Source organism: Schistocerca americana, chromosome 3 (genome assembly GCF_021461395.2).
Source record: "Schistocerca americana isolate TAMUIC-IGC-003095 chromosome 3, iqSchAmer2.1, whole genome shotgun sequence".
Classification (NCBI taxonomy): Eukaryota; Metazoa; Arthropoda; class Insecta; order Orthoptera; family Acrididae; genus Schistocerca; species Schistocerca americana.
Window position 1 is genome coordinate 267764962 of NC_060121.1, and position 17649 is coordinate 267782610.

At 42.7% G+C, this 17649-nt stretch overlaps 1 protein-coding gene across 3 annotated transcripts in view; it reads left to right on the forward strand.

Moving 5' to 3' along the window:
• The window catches only part of LOC124605218 (integrin alpha-PS1), a 575966-nt gene that overhangs the window by 437781 nt on the left and 120536 nt on the right, over nucleotides 1–17649 (forward strand). The window contains exons 2-3 of one of the 3 annotated variants that reach the window (XM_047136765.1): nucleotides 12914–13041; nucleotides 16563–16586. In XM_047136765.1, the coding sequence (XP_046992721.1) occupies nucleotides 12914–13041; nucleotides 16563–16586 (152 nt within the window). Of the gene's footprint in view, nucleotides 1–12913; nucleotides 13042–16562; nucleotides 16636–17649 lie in introns of all 3 variants that reach the window. The other 2 variants (XM_047136767.1, XM_047136766.1) reach the window with 2 other exon arrangements.

A 17649-nucleotide genomic window follows, 5' to 3' on the forward strand; every position in this document is an offset into this window, starting at 1 on the left:
TTCTGTTCCCAGCTGGGTTGGGAATTTTCTTTGCCCAGGTACTGGGTGTTTGTGTTGTCCTCACCATTTCATCATCATCCGTGACAGTGTTAAAAGATTAGACTGTGTGAAAACTGGGACTTTGTACGGGCGCTGATGACTGCGCAGTTCAGCCGTCGTCGACAGTATCGAAGTTTTGCGGTCTATATTACACCACGGTAGTACCCGTTCAAGATACAGATGGTTCAACGACTGAAACCTCATGATCTGCAGCAACATTCTGTACCTGCTCTTCGGTTTTTGGTAAGGATTGAAGTTGATGACATGCTGCCACGCAATATTCCTTGGAATGACGAGGCTCATTTTACACTACAGGATGCTGTAAAGACACAGAACTACCGAATATGGGGTACTGTTACACCGAGTGTTCTGCCCGAAGAGCCATTGCACTCGCCATATGCGACTGCGTGGCGTAGATTCATAAGCACCTTTATTTTCAGTTCATTCTTTTTTTGAGGAGACTACACAGAGGGCCTGTCAGGTGTATTTTGACGTCTCTACTTTTTCGAGACCACCTTGTACAGCATGTCATTCCCGCTTTTGAAGAGCGCAACTGTGTGGGAACCACTGTTTTCGTGCAAGATGGGGCAACCCCCCATGTCGCTCGCCCAGTGAAAGATCTGCTTAATGCAACCTTCCACGAACGTGTAGGTTTTCCACATCCATGGCCTGCAAGATCGCCTGATGTGAATCCATGTAACTTTTGGCTCTGGAGAACGCATTTACCAGAGACATGTTCAGTCTTTGCCTGATCTGAAGGCTAGTATAAAGGATCATGCTGTTCAGATTCCCATTCCTAATCCATTACATATGGAAACATTTCTATACGTCGTTCTTGCTTTTTTATCACGTCGTTCTTGCTTTTTTATCAGCGCCTGGTTTGCACCTAGAGGCCGAAGCAGGAACTAATTTGTTTTCCAGCGTAAAAAAAAAAAAAAATGCATTAGCGCATCTACGAAGTTGCACTGCCATCCGATAATTACAGTCCGCTCTGGACTTCTTGTAAGTAGCTGCACTTTAATCATAACCATCCGGTATAAATGTTCCCACATTCCATTGTACTGGTTGACCACATTTGCCGTTCATTTTGTCCGTAAGACATAGCGGTCTGTGCCAGTACTCACTTCTGTATTGTACATTCTTATACCTAGTGAGGTAGCGCAGTGGTCAGCACGATGGACTCGCTTTCGGGAGGATGACGGTTCATATGCGGATACGGCCATCCTGATTTAGGTTTTCCGTTATTTCCCTAAGTGTCGGGAGTTCCAGGCGGCTTTTCGCGGATGATGCTCCAGTATCCAGAGAAGTTGCAGCTTTAGAAAATTGCAGCGAAATGCAGGAAGATCTGCAGCGGATAGGCACTTGGTGCAGGGAGTGGCAACTGACCCTTAACATAGACAAATGTAATATATTGCGAATACATAGAAAGAAGGATCCTTTATTGTATGATGATATGATAGCGGAACTAACACTGGTAGTAGTTACTTCTGTAAAATATCTGGGAGTATGCGTGCGGAACGATTTGAAGTGGAATGATCATATAAAATTAACTGTTGGTAAGGCGGGTGCCCGGTTGAGATTCATTGGGAGAGTCCTTAGAAAATGTAGTTCATCAACAAAGGAGGTGGCTTACAAAACACTCGTTCGACCTATGCTTGAGTATTGCTCATCAGTGTGGGATCCGTACGAGGTCGGGTTGACAGGGGAGATAGATAAGATCCAAAGAAGAGCGGCGCGTTTCGTCACAGGGTTATTTGGTAAGCGTGATAGCGTTACGGAGATGTTTAGCATCGCGGTGTAGCTTGCTGTCCAGGTTTCGAGAGGGTGCGTATCGAATATATTGCTTCTCCTTACTTATACCTCCCGAGGAGATCACGAATGTAAAATTAGAGAAATTTGAGCGCGCACGGAGGCTTTCCGGCAGTCGTTCTTCCCGCGAACCATACGCGACTGGAACAGGAAAGGGAGGTAATGACAGTGGCACGTAAAGTGCCCTCCGCCACACACCGTTGGGTGGCTTACGGAGTGTAAATGTAGATGTAGATGAAATCACTTAGGCTAATGCCAGAGCGGATCCTTCGAAAGGGCACGGCCAATTTCCTTCCCCATCTTTTCGTAATCCGAGCTTGTGCTCTGTCTCTAATGATCTCGCTATCGACGGGACGCTACACCACACTCAGTTTTCCTTTTGTTATTTTTTTATGGTTCTGTTGCGTCCCTATGTAAAAAAAAAAAAGAACGGTTATAGTGTGGCTTTGTTGTCCGTCTGTCTGTACGACTGTTGGGAAACTTTTTTCTCAGGAACGGGTAGACGTATCTAGCTCAGTTTTGTCACACACTAAAGTCTGTGATCCCTTGGAGGAGCAAAAATTTTAAGCTTCTAAGTCAATGCAATCAAAAGTTACGACCATTTGTTACATATTTTGATACTCCCAAACTCACTCATCATAATCTATAGGGTACTTCCCGTTGACGTAGAATCATGAAATTTGGAAAGGAGCAATGTTTCACAGTACATGTAAAGTAAAAAAAATCTGAAATTTGTTATAATATCACATAAAAGTATCTTTTTGGCATTAGAACATTGCATCATGTCCATCAAAAGCATAGTAGACGAACATTAATGAATGCAAACATAAAATGAAAGTTGTAGTCGTGTTGTAGTAAGTAAATAAAAAACATTATACTAAATCTTCTATACCTAAATATATGAACTGAAGTCCCCTGCTCGCCTCCTTTTATATGTACGTGCCAGTCTGAGAGACTACTGTAGAGATTTTGATATGGTGTTGAAGTTCCCGCGACCGATGTCTTGCCAGTATCTATATCGAAAAAGGCGGAATCAGCGCCGCAGATTAACTGAAGGGGCCCTGGTTCGAGCGCCGGCTGGCTCGGAGATTTACCAGGGTACGGCTTGGCCGTAATGAATGTTCTGACTTCTCGAAACGCACTGTCGTCCCTTCCACTGTTAAGATGGAACTGTCCCTGATGTCTGCAATATCTGCTTGGTCTTAAGTTGTCTGAAAATTGCCTAAAAAGTTGAAAACCGGTTCACAAAGAGCTGTAAAAGAAATAATATTGTGGAACATCAAGACTGTGTATTTCAGTTTTTAAAATGTTAAGTGTTCTTCCAAGTACCGACGGAATATTCTATAAATGGAAAATGGAAAAAAAATCAGTAAGATCGATCAGTCGAGGAAATCAAAGTTGGGTTTGGAAATTATTCTTAGTCATTTTAATTCAAGTGACGTCTACCGATTCAGCACTAGCGAGACTAGAAGCCAAGAAAATGTGGGCACACTATATTGTGATTGAAGAGACGAACTTGGTTCAAATGGCTCTGAGCACTATGCGACTTAACTTCTGAGGTCATCAGTCGCCTAGAACTTAGAACTAATTAAACCTAACTAACATAAGGACAACACACACATCCATGCCCGAGGCAGGATTCGAACCTGCAACCGTAGCGGTCGCCCGGCTCCAAACTGTAGCGCCTAGAACCGCACGGCCACTCCGAAGAGACGAACTGCTCTGCCACAAAGACGAAGCCGTTATTTAATTATACGTAAGCACTAACATGTAAATGGTAACAGCTGAACGTATGAAATGCGCCTATAATTGTTATAAAATCAAATTATCTATTATATGTGCACAGGAAACACGAGTTTCGAGACACCATGGTGACACACACGACTTGTCGTACAATGTTTGTAATGAGTGAATACAGAAATTACGTCTCACAGAAACTTCCTAGGAGAATGTATCGTTTGTAGTACTTCGTCTGTAAAGTTCGATGCGGTATTCCTGCGGACATGCATGCATGCATGCATGCATGCATGAATGCCCGAAGGTATATTGAATTGAACTTCACAGACACTGTCTAATACAGACACTGCAGTAATGTATTTCATGCCAAAAGGAAGCAGTCTGGCGGTAAAACTAAATGTCTCCACCATTGCGGGAATCACATAATTGTGCGAGCACTATGGGCAGCAGACAATGGGACATACGGAAATTCGGTTGAAGCATGTTCAGATAGCTGAAGCTATTACGGTGGCCGCTTCCGTAAATGGGGAAATCGTGGCTCGAGACCCGTTCCGGCAAAAATTTCATTTGTTTCCAGTAAACTGTACAGCTGTGGAGGTCCCGTATTCGCAGTTTCCGAACACATTTCCTGACGTGGTAAATAGTCTGAATAACTCGTTTATAAAATCAAATAGCTCTAAATATAATGGCAGTGTCGACGATATTCGTATTCATTAAATATACGTGCCTGTAGCTTTTATGTTACGCATCCGCAGAAAGTGCACTGGATTTGACGCTAGTGTTGGCGGTGCCGCGGATTCTTGGAACTCAGATATTTGTCGATGGCTTACCTCCTGAATGCTGTCGTTGCTCCGTGCTCTTCATTACTTCACGGTTTTCTTACGGTTTTGCTGGATGGCGACGGAAACATTCGTGTTGCTAGCCAGTCGCCTCGTCTCAAACTGTTGCTCAGCAACGGCCTGTCCTCTGCAGAGACCACTGTATTGTTGGGAACAGCGATATGTTTTTACTGTCCTAAGAGGATATGCGTAAAATAATCATCACAAGAGGCCTTACGCACGCACCGACCGACCGCCAAAACCTGACATGTGTAGCCGTTTTGACGACCGCCCGACCGACGAGCTTTCCCTGTCGGCATATCGGACGGGTAAGACCACCCGAAAGCGGCCCCCCCCCCCCTCGACCCCTCTCCCTACCACTCCACCCAACAAATTGTGCCGTGTGTAGCACTGCCGTGCAACCGTCCGACAAAAGTTCATCGTTTTTTGTCACTGCGCGTGGGATTAAATGCTGTTCTGATATACGTGACAGGGTGCGAGGAGGACGAAACTTTAAGGACAGAGTTTCTGGAGAAATTTAAAGACTGCAGATGTTTGCGGGACATGTCGTGCGAGAAGTATAGCAATATAGTTGCACGAAGTGAAACACTTCTTTAATTTTTTCAAAAAATCCGTAATGGTTTCTTGTGGCACATTGAGAGAAGAAAAGTCGACCGACCTTCTGTATTTCTGTTTTTAGATTTTGTTTGCGACATTTACCGGAAATGAAAAAATGGACATACGGACGTTAATGAATAAAATATAGTTGCTTCATTGTTATAAGCAGTTAAAAGAAGCCCAACTTGTATCCAAGCTCTCTCCTATGAAGAGCGGAGTGTGGGGTTTCCAACAGTTGCTAAAAGCTTCATTTTTTTATTGTACCTGTTGTACTTATTGGACGGTCTGCGCCACCACCATGTGTAGTCTTTCTTCTTAGAATATGAAATGAGTTTCTTAAAACTTACTGATCGTCTAGTGTGTTACATATATAAATAAATAAATTAATAACATTTGCATGAGCATCTTTTGTTTTATTTATTTTGCTTTATCATGACGTATGTGCTCTGTCAGTTATGAAAAGCGTTGCACGTTTCAGGAATCATTTTAGTTAATAATTGTGGGGATACAACAAGCACTGAATTTGAGGTCCTCTTTAACTTCTGCCAGTGGCTAGAAATCGTAATGCGGCTAACGGCCTCTCCTCGCAGCTTGCAGCCTCTCTCATGACTGTATTCCTTTTCGTTACGAATGGTTTGATGATGATCATCTCCGAAACGCATGATTCATCCATCCTTAGATAATTATCAAAATCATCGGCTTCCAGCTCTCTCTCTCTCTCTCTCTCTCTCTCTCTCACACACACACACACACACACACACACTCTCTCTCTCTCTCTCTCTCTCTCTCTCTCTCTCTCTCTCTCTCTGTCTCCCTCTGTGTGTGTGTGTGTGTGTGGGTGTGTGTGTAGGCGCCTTTAAGGAAACTATCCACGTATAATAGCAAGAACGTAACTACGTTGAGACAACTGGGGCAGTGACTCTGTGGACAAGATGCCTCTGGGAAGAAAGAAATAGGGAAAAAATAGAATGGGAAGGAAAAATGGAAAAAAAGAGTAAAGTCGATCAGTCAAGAAAAGTATTTTGCCGTGTTAATGAAAGCTTGTTTTTGACATCTTTCTGAAGTAACGGTATGCAGTTATTCCCCCTGCCTTACCCAAGTCGAAGATCAATCTGCATTAGGATACGAACATAAGTTATCTGAATAAGTAGAACTAAAGGAAGATGGGTACAGCTTTTTCGGCCAAGGTAATGAAACGGATCATCCGTCATGAGTGGTGTATACAAAGGTGTGCAACAATGAATCAGGTTACAATTTAAATTGAGACCTTAAACGCGCTGTAGAGCCTACGAGGCGAATCGAGATCCGTCATGAGTGGTGTATACAAAGGTGTGCAACAATGAATCAGGTTACAATTTCAATTTAGACCTTAAACGCGCTGTAGAGCCTACGAGGCTAATCAAGAATTTCGAAACAGTTGTGAACATTTAAAAATTTTCTTATGATTACTGCTTGCTAGTTAGGTAGGTAGGTGTGAGACACTATCGGTACTGTGTGGGGTGTTTCAAAAAGTCGCTCCGACCCCGGGGACCCTCTCCTTGTAAGACTCGTTCCAGACGACAAAAGTTATGTGTCACAGAAGTGGGCACACCCCACGCCAGTCGTTATCGGCTGGGTCCCCAGCTACATTTGTGTGGAGGCGCCTGTGCCAGGAGCGGTGTTTGCGTACCGGGGGCTCAGTTTGAGTGGCCCCCTGTGTGCAGGTGAACGGCGCCTAGATAAGCGCCCACCTAAAGATAAGGCGCGTCCTACGACTGCGAGGGGCTCTCCGGAGGGTAACACCAGTGGAGGCAGCGGCTTATCCGCCTACCTAAATGCTTTCTTGCTCACCTATCCGCTGTACCTTCCTCAAAAGTTCGAAGCCATCAAGCAAATAACCCTCCAATACTGAAAAGAAAATATGTAAGGTAAGGGACGGCTACCAGGTGAAAAGTACTGTGGATCTGTATGACAAGAGGTGTGGTCAAAAGTATCTGGACACGATATTAGTGGATACTGATATGGCGTCTGTCCACCCTTCGCTTTTATTACGGCTTGAACTCTACTGGTGACACTTTCAGTGAGGTGACACGAATGCCTGTGAAGAAATGGCTGGCTATTCTTCCTCAAGCATCGAAACCAGAGAAAGTATTGATGTTGGACGCTGGTGTCTGGTGCAACGTCGACGTTCTATCACATCCCAAAGGTTCTCCATTGGGTTCAGGTCGGGATTCTGGGCAGGCCTGTCCATTTCAAATGCCTCTGAGCACTATGGGACTTAACATCAGAGGTCATCAGTCCCCTAGACGTAGAACTACTTAAACCTAACTAACCTAAGGACATCACACAGATTCATGCCCTAGGCAGGATTCGGCCCTGCGACCGTAGCAGCAGCGCGGTTCCGGATTGAAGCGCCTAGAACCGTTCGGTCACAACGGCCGGCCCTGTCTATTTCAGGAACGTTATCGTCCGTAAGTACTGTCTCACAGATGCTGCTTTATGACAGGGTACATTTTCATACTCACGCAATCAATCATCCTCCCTTATCTGTTTCTCACACAATGCTTGAAATGTATTCATATCCATCTGCATTTAGCGTTTCCTTAAACGCAATGAGGAGTCCACATCCTAACCAAGGAAACCATCCCCAAACCATAACACGACCTCCTCCGTACTTCATTATTGGCACTGCACATGAAGGTTCCTGAGACATTCGCCAAACCCATCGTATTGTTATAGGGGTACAACGTGATTCATCACTCCAAATCACTCAGTCATCCACTGTCCAGTGGCGTCCTGCTTTACACCACTTCAAACATCGCTGAGCATTGACTAGAGTAATGTGTGGCTTATGAGGAGCTATTCAACCATTGCACCCTACTATTTTCAACTCCCTACGCGTAGTAATTGTGCTCGCTTGACAGTGGTAGCACTTTGGAACTCGCGAGTAAGTCCTTCCGATGATTTCATCCGATTTTTACGACAACACTCCTCAATACCTGACGGTCCATATCTGCCAGTACAGTCTGCCTGCTTTTGGTTAAGCTGCAATTGCTCCTTCAGCGTTTGCTCTTCACAATCACATCAGCAATAGTCAACGTGTGCAGCTGTAGAAGGGCTGAAATGTTTCCGATGGATTTGTTATTCAGGGTTTGAAGTCGCTGATCTCTCCTGATTGACCCATTCTGCTGCTGCTGTTTTCCTACTGACAACACAACGCTCCTCGCCTCCTTTTATACTGGCGGATCCACCTTTCATGACCTCTAGTGGTCAACACCGCATTACATAGTGTTTGTGCAGATAAATCATTAATCGTGTCTCTTAAAGACCACGCTGGTCGCTTTGGGGCTGTCACTGGTCGCTTTGGGGCTGTATAGATAGTGTGGACTGGTGTGTGTGTGTGTGTGTGTGTGTGTGTGTGTGTGTGTGTGGACGAGGGGGGAGGGGGTAATGTGACCCTCCACTGGTGACGTAAAGTGGTGTGTATGTGCCAGTTGGTTGAACGGAATCAGTGCAGTAAGATGGTTTGACGTGGAGAGGTGGTAGAATGGAACTGGAGGCGATTGATACGCCTTGTCAATGACAATCGCTTTCAAATGCGAAAGCAATGGTATGCAGTGGACATTTGTAGGCCATACCCCGCAAAGGCGCACAATGTGACAAAGCTACGTAGTTCAGTGAACTAAAGAACATACAACTGGGCACTAGGTGAGTGGAAACGCGTAGTGTGTGGTTCGACGAGCTGCAATTTTTCTTCTTTTCATATGATGCAAGGTGTCGAGTGGAACGACGGCCCGGTGAGGCGTTCACCCCCCGTGTATGGAGGCTTTAGTTCAAGCCAGTGCTGGTTCTTTGAAAATCGGGGATATTTTTCGTACGATGACATCAGCTACTCATTCAGGCTGCAGTGGTCGTAAAACACAATATTTAGTTCAACAGTAGCTTAGCTTATGAAAATTTTTATCTTCTCTTTCACTCTCTCCTTAGGGGTTGAATTTCCAAAAACACTGAAACACCTTTTTTTTTTTACCGAGAAGTCAAATATCAATTTTCTTACTTAACTCGTTTTTAGGATTCTGTGCCTCGGTCTGTAAAAACGAAATCCATACAAGATCGCTTTGTTGTCTGTCTGTCCGTCCGTGCGACTATTAAGAGCCGATTTTCTCAGGAACGAGTAGACATATTAAGTTCAAATTTATGTCACATATTAAGATTGGTGGTCCCTTAGCGGTGTAAAAATCTTAAGCTTCTAATTCAATTTAGCCAAACAATACGGTCTTTTATGTCACATATTTTGATACGTGAAAACTCACTGAGCGGAACGTATAGGGCACTTTCCGTTGACCTAGACTCATGAAATTTGGTAAGAAGCAAGGTTTCACATAATAAGTGAAGGGCAAAAATTCGTGGGAGGCATTATCAATCATTAGAAGCAGTGGTGAAGGCTGCGGACGCGATTTTGAAGCACCCCTCAAAAAATGGTTTCCAGCATGTATTTGAAGAAACGTTGGGGCAAGTGCATCGCATACGTGGGGGACTACTTTGAAGACCATCAAAATTATGAGGATGAGTAAAGGTATGTTGAAAAAAAAAGTGATCATTCTTTATTGATCAGCCCTCGTATATGGATCTGGAGCATGACTTATGTTGGTGGTGGTGGTGGTGATGGTATGGGGACGGGGGAGGGGTTAGTAGGTGATATCTGATTGCACTCGGGAGTAATGGTCTCAGAAAGGGGGAGCTAAAAAGAGTGGACCACAGTGGTCGAATAGCTCCGTATAAGCCACATATTGTCATAGTCGATTCTAAGCAATCCTTGAGGTGGTGTAAAGAGCAACGGCACTGGTCAGTGGATGAATGGAAGCTAGTGATTAAGTGTGATGAATCATATTGTACCGTTTGGCAATCCGATGGAAGAGTTTGGGTCTGGCGAATGTATGGAATATTTTACTTGCTTTCATGTGTAGTACGGAGGAGGTATGTTACAGTATGGGGGTGTTTTTCGTAGTTAGGACGTGATTTTCCTATTGCGCTTAAGAAAAACGCTAAATGCGGAATGATGTGAAGACATTTTACGGCATTGTGTGCTGCGTAGAGTGGAGGAACAGTTAGGATTCGATGATTGTTTGCATCACCGTGACAGTACACCCTGTCATAAAGCAGCAACTGAGCGAGGTGACGCTGTGATTAGCGCACTGGACTCGCATTCGGGAGGACGACGGATCAAACCGCCATCCGGCCACCCTGATTTAGGTTTTCCGTGATTTCCCTAAACTGCTTCAGGTGAATGCCGGAATAGTTCCTGTGAAAGGGCAAGGCCGACATCGTTCCCCATCCTTCCCTAATCCTATGGGACCGATGACCTCGCTGTTTGGTCCCCTCCCCCGAATCAACCAACCATAAAACAGCGTCTATGAGGCAATGGTTTACTCGGTGGTACGTCTTTGGGATGAGCTAGAACATGGACTTCGCCTCAAAATCCCGGCGTCCAACATTATCTTCTCTGGTTTCGGCTCCTCAGGAAGAATGGGCTGTAATTCCCCCTCAGACATTCAATACCTCATTGAATGTGCCCCCAGCAAAGTCGTCATGAAAGCGAAGAGTGGACACAACCCATATTAATGTCCACTAATAAGCGTCGAGACACTCTTCATGAGGTAGTCTAGCATATGTTGTAATCATAAATTTGTCGTATTTGGTACTGTAGTCAGTATAAGATATATGTTCGAACATTTAAAAATTTGTGAAAGAAAATTTCTCATACAGGAGGGACTTACTTGTGGCAACAGGAGGGTAAGTATGCTGTGGCTCTTTCCTGTCATTGTCAGGTCTCGATGTAGCCCCACTTTAATTCGCTGATTCCATACAACGTATGGGCACACCCGTGCGCTCTTTGAAGGTTTTCGCTAATATTTTGTCTGGTGAGCTTATTACCATATTCTTCAGGTGGGTTATTGACCTTTCGATTACATAGTTACTTGTTTGTTGACATCTGTCACGTGTAACAACAGTCAGCTGTACGTTGGTTAAGGCCGTGTCAGACAGGGAGCTGGCTTCGTATTCTGACATACTGGAGTGGGACGGCGCTGGCCGAGCGGTTCTAAGCGCTACAGTCTGGAACCGCGCGACCGCTACGGTTCCAGGTTCGAATCCTGCCTCGGGCATGGGTGTGTGTGATGTCTTTAGGTTAGTTAGGTTTAAGTAGTTCTAAGTTCTAGGGGACTGATGACCTCAGAAGTTAAGTCCCATAGTGGTCAGAGCCTTTTTTTGAGTGGGACAAAGATGACGCATGTGCGGAGAGAGTCACTCGGAGTGTTTATGGATTATTTATTCTACCACAGTGCGAATCCAGTATTTACTCGTGTGCACGGTTTCTGAAATTTTAAAAACAATTGCTATACCATCTGGTGAAACTGGACAGTTTTTATGGTCAAATATTGTGGAGATACAATAATTAACAGCGAACGAAGTGGTGCAACGATTGGCACACTGGACTTGCATTCTGGAGAACGACGGTTTTCTGTGATTTCCCTAAAACACTTCAAGCAAATGGTTGCCTTGAAAGGGCACGGCTGACTTCCTTCCCCATCCTCCCATAACGCGATGGGACCGATGACCTGGCTGGTTGGTCTCCTCCCCCAAATCAACCAAAATAATAAAAACCAGGCGGTAAACCTAAGAACTGTATTTTAAATTATTACGTCCACAAAGCCTCAAGAGAAAAAAAAATATTAATGTGACTCATTTTACGATATGCTTCGGGAACTGACTGAAAAAGCATAGTTTTAAGAAAGCTCTAGCTGTGAAAGTTACTCGAGCCCAACATCGGAGCAATCTCAGATTTGTCGGAGCTTATGCAAAACGTCATCTGTCATAAAGAACTACAGACACATTATTAGAACTAAGATTCGATATAAGGCAAAGTTATAGAAACACATTTATTATGCGACTTTATACCTGCATTACATACATTTTATTCATACACACACACCATTACGTACGTACCCAGACATTTATAAATTAGTAGCTTGCTATTCACCATCCCTCATCATAACAAAAACGTTGATTTGTGAGTGCAGCTACGGGTAACACCTAGCAATTATAATGAAACAGATAAAAATTAGTATAACAATAATAAGTTATTTATATCAGTGCTTAGTACATCGCCTGGGCACAACTTCCAAGAAATTGCAGTTCAGAGAAATACATCATGCATCATGCAAAGCATTTGAGAACTCTGGTAGCCGCAAAATTTCACTACTTTGGTAACTTAGAAGTTTATACGAACCAGAATCGAAGTGTGCTCTCACAATTATAAGCATTTCCTCTTGCAGTACAATTGTGCACACAAGTTTACACTGGCATGTAAATGGGAGAATGTCGTTTCTTTTCTCCGACATTCGGAAAAGACAGTCTTTTTCTCTCTCTCGAGTCAGGCTTAAGTCCACATGGGCAGGCCCCCAGGCAAACAACTGAGGAGTACCTCGTGAGCGCGGCATTAGCCGAGCGGTCTGGGGCGCTGCAGTCATGGACTGTGCGGCTGGTCCCGGCGGAGGTTCGAGTCCTCCTTCGGGCATGGGTGTGTGTGTTCGTTCTTAGGATAATTTAGGTTAAGTAGTGTGTAAGCTTAGGGATTGATGACCTTAGCAGTTAAGTCCCGTAAGATTTCACGCACATTTGAACAGTACCTCGTGATAAACATACCTTGCAATTTTCTAGAATCCCCGCCATTTCCGTGATATTTAGTTTCCGTAGTACTTTTCTGAAACTTGAGAAATTGGCGTATGTAAAAATATAAACGCTTATAGTGATATTTTCTTTGTGTTGGGGGGAAGATGTTATGACCTCTCCCCCTCTACTAACTCATTCTTCCATGTTCGGCAACAGTGTCAGGGAAGCTTCCTCTGTTCCAGGATACTTGTGGGGGCGCCTCAGGGAGAAAACCTTCAGCCAGGTACCAACCGGTCAGGGGCGCTGTTCAAGTGTCCCATCAGCACCCGCTCTGATGACTGCGAGCAGGTCGTCACCGACGGAAAGAGAAGTGAGTGCACCGACACTAGCGCCGCCAACTGGGGATGCTGTGCGGCAAACTGGCGAACCTCTTGATGCCGTTCACACGACACAGGAGTGGACGAATGAGCTACGATGTGCGTGCTGTTATCTGGCGTATAAACTGGCCACCGCGAGACCTACGTCTGGGTGCTAAAGATTCGACATGGATATTGGCCAGTTTACACGTCAGCTACCATAGGCACCATCGAGTTTAGTCGCTCCCATGTTGTGCGAAATAGCTGTTATCCTATTTCAGTATCTTTCCTCCTACTCCTGCACTTCTCTTCAGTAGCTGAATTTCGTATAGTGAAAAATTACTCTGTTCTGGGACGAGTACTTGCAAATGATACTAGTGAGAGTACAAAACTTTTTTCTTTTTTCTTTTTTTTGTACCCAATACATGAACTCACCTGGCAATATAAAAGAAAGTAAAATTCACTACATCAGTGTTAAGTTCTTTCGCTCAGTAAGTTGTTTGACCGAAAACCTTGCGATTCCTGCTGTGAAGCACAACAATGAGACAAGTTAGTGTGGGTTGCGGTATTCGCCTGGGAGAAAACTTCATATTTCTTCTGATTGATAACAAAAGAACAACATGGATGTCCTCACAAAGCAGGCACGCATTATGTGCAGTAGATACAACCATGCAATGTCATTCTATGGCCTGAAGGGAGAGGGTAATAAATTGAAGCTTGAAAGTCCTAGCGATGATTTGGTCATCAGGGTCATACCAGAAGGTCAGATACGATAAGAAGAGGGAAGGAAATCTTTTGTGCCCTTGTCAGAGGAACAGCATGATGTGGCTCTGCAAACTGTCCTGGCATAGCAGTTGATGATGTTCATATTGGGTCTCCACCTGGACTATATCATCATCTTGATACAAGATGTTTCAGCTGGAGACACGATGTGGATATCATTGCAAAGAGCCTGACATTTGCCTTAGTCAGTTTGCGGAAGGGGGGGGGGGGGGAGTAAATTTGGAGACCATTTGCAGACACATGCACATCATATTTAAAACTCTTAGCAAATGATCTTTGTTATTGCATTGACTAATTCATGTGTGAGGTCCAGGGAATTTTTTATTATCCTTGTATCAGATGGAAATGAGCATACGGCATTGTGGGCCAGGAGTATCCCATTTGGGGAAGTTTGGCCACTGAGGGGAAGTACTTTTTGCATTCAATGCCACATTGGGCGACTTGCATGTCAGAGATGGGGATGAAATGATGATGAGGACAACACAATGCCCAGACCCAGAGCGGAGAAATTCTCCTGCCCCAGCCAGGAATCAAATAATGCGTTTTATTCAAGTTTGAGGAATACTGGCAAATCCTGCTTTTCTAGAAACTTTTTCTTTAAAATGTGGGACATGTTACACCTTTTGAACCACTGAATGAAGACTCCATGATAGTACACCCTGCTGCATTTTTGCTGGAGAATATCATAGTCAGGGATAGCTGCTTCCAGAGGTTGAAAACTATGTTCATAATTTTATTTGTTTTTTGGGAAAAGAGAGAAATAGCATGTTGCCACATTTTGGCTATGAAGTTGATCTTCTTCAAGAAATACTTGTGTTTTACTGACCATGTGAGAAGATGAGATGTTCTGTTACTTTGGAGAAGCACTTTTGATCATTTCTTTGAGACTGCTTGGAAAAGTTATGATAGTGTATTCTGGTATACCCTCCCTCCCCCCTCTCTCTCCCCTCCTGTCTCTCCCTCCCCCCTCTCTTTCTCCCTCCCTCCCTCCATCTCTCTCTCTCTTTCTTGTACCCAGTTTCTGTGAAGAATGTATGCACTACCCACAGTCCTTGTTTTCTCCACATTCTGTAGGTAATCACCATTGGCAAATGTCCAGGCACAGCTCAGCGACACACTGGTACAAACTGAATGATGTGAGATAGACTGGCTGCAAACTTTTCTGATACAAACAGTGTGAAGTAGAGATGACTGAACAGCTGCTTTCAGTAGTACGAGGAATGTTCAGATGGGTTTATTGGTTGTTATATTTTCTGGTTTATTTCTTTCAAGTAATCTGTAGTACCGTCATTCATATATATCATTAGAACGTAATGGTTACATGTTGCAGATACCATCTATTCTTTTAGTTGTAAAACCTTACTTTACTCATCTTGCTGAAGAGAGAACTAATGTTGTTTGACCTACAGTCATTGGGACTGTCATCTTTGAGTTATTTAGCACAATATATCTTTGAAAAATGCAAATAAATTACCATAATGAAAGTCGGGCATTTAATCACAGAACATAGATTCTGATTTTTTTCTGAATGGACTGGAGGGGGGGAAAATTAAATAAGGAGTATGAACACTTTTCTGTTATGTTTACTTTTGATTTACCATAATGTGGATGTTGACCAATGAGAATGGTGTACATATTTTAATTGGTTTGGTTGTGTTCATCAAGCAACAAAAAGTATTGCTTTGCTTCATTTCAGTAAGTAAAGTGGCACACACTACTGCACATGGTGATGAGGTATGTCATGTAGGCTCTAGAACATACTAAGATAATCTAGCATTGTTGTCATTAGATGTGTATGTGGTCTGTGTATGTAGTTTCTAATTTTATTTAAGAAACTGTTCTGTCGTACATATTTGATATTAGCTGTACAGGTGAAAAGGATATACAGCAACACTTCCATTCAAAATAGATACCTGAATGCTTTTGTTCTTCATTGTGTGTTCTCTTGAGTTACTGATTGTGTACTATATGTTAATAATTGTAGTTGCATAAGTGTTTATAGATTGCATTTAGTGCCTGAGTATTTGTTAGCAATTGTTGGTATGTGTCATTATGATAATTTCTTTGTAGTGTTACACTTTCTCCTTAGTCTCTGTGCTTTTCAGACTGCTTATTGGACGTTTTAATTTTTTTTTAAAGATAAATCATTTGTGCTGTCCGGCATTTGAGTAATTCAACACCCATTGTGGACAGATAATTCATTGTGTACATATCAATTATTTATTTGGCCCAAATGTTATACATTCCGTACAGTAATAAATTCTGTTTTTAGAATGACATAAAAAAGACTCAGCAAACAGTTGGTGCAGACTTATAGATTTTATTTGAAGTTATGAGGACTAGAGACAGTTGCATAAAATAACTTTTTGTACACCTTATAGTGAGTTAAAGATGTTTCTTTTAGTGGGGAAAGACATTGCAGCTTGCAGAATGTGTTTTCTGGTGTCAGATCCATATACCTATAGAAAACATATTTGTCAATATGCAAATCATCTTGAAACTGATGCAGTCTGAAATCTCTGAAACAACAGAGTAGTTTATATGTATGTGGTGGAAAGGCCATTCATAGTTTATATTATTAAATGTTTCCTGACCTGTATTAGTGTAGTCTAGATTAATATTGTTTATTTTACCATGTTATTCAGAATTGTTTGTTTAGATATGCAATAGATGTTGGATGCCATTTTTTATCTCATTTATCAACCTTTTGTATTTTTTGTTTTCTTTTTTGTTTTGGCCGTGTGGTTTGCAGACTCAGATGGGCAGTATGACTCGTGTAAGTGGTTGCCTACCTCCCCCTGTGTTCCCCTTCTCATTGCTCGGAGGTTGGTTGCTCTTGCACTTCGCTTTGCATGAGTGACTAATGCTGCATGCTGCATGGGAATGACTAACTTCTTGTCTTTCACTGTCACATGATTGTTGTTATTTAAATCAAGAAAGAATAAAAGGAAATGATTTGTATGTATGTGTGTGTGTGTGTGTGTCTGTGTGTTTCAGTAAAGAACTGCTGGGAAACAGTGGTGTGTGCATGTTAACGAGATGATATATGGGTGTGGGTACCACGTCTCAGAAATAAAAATTTATTTATATACTGCTCCCTTTCCCATTGATGTTGTGGATCAACAATCTCTTCAGTATTCAACATACTACGTCATAAGGAATTACTTTGTTCTTTATTATTGCTAAGAAAAAGAAAGAATACTATTTCTGTCACAAGTTGCACACATACATTATCACACTTATTTTGAAAAGCAGGGTATTAATGTCAAAGGCTGGGTAATTCCATGCAGCTGATGGAATACATTCGTGCAGGTGTCATATATTCTTGTCAGGTGGTCAGTAGTATCTCTGATGGGCCGTGAAGTTACATTTCACAGTGTAAAAAAATAGGCGCATTCTGTTCTGTACAATATTCAGAACACGGAGACTTTATATATATATATATATATATATATAAAATTTTAAAGTACATAAGGAGCATTCTCAAAATCTCAAGATCCAAATCATTTATCCCCATGTCAGTTTTATTTTTAAACCATTTGTACTTTATCGTAGACAGAGTTTCCAAAATATCCAACATGATCATTGGTTTTAACCAACTTTATCCTGTGTAACGTATCCAAGACATGAATTCTGATTCATGATTATTAATTTAAAAAAGCCGAACAGTGTAATTGTAAACGAAATTAAGAACAGAAACTAAAGTAGTGCACACAACATATTAGTCATAAGTAATGTATTGTATTTAAGTGTGTTCCAATTTTAGCATTTGAGATAGGATCAATCTCTTAATATTGTAAATGCAGTTGCCTTACCTCATCTCCATATTTCCTGACCAT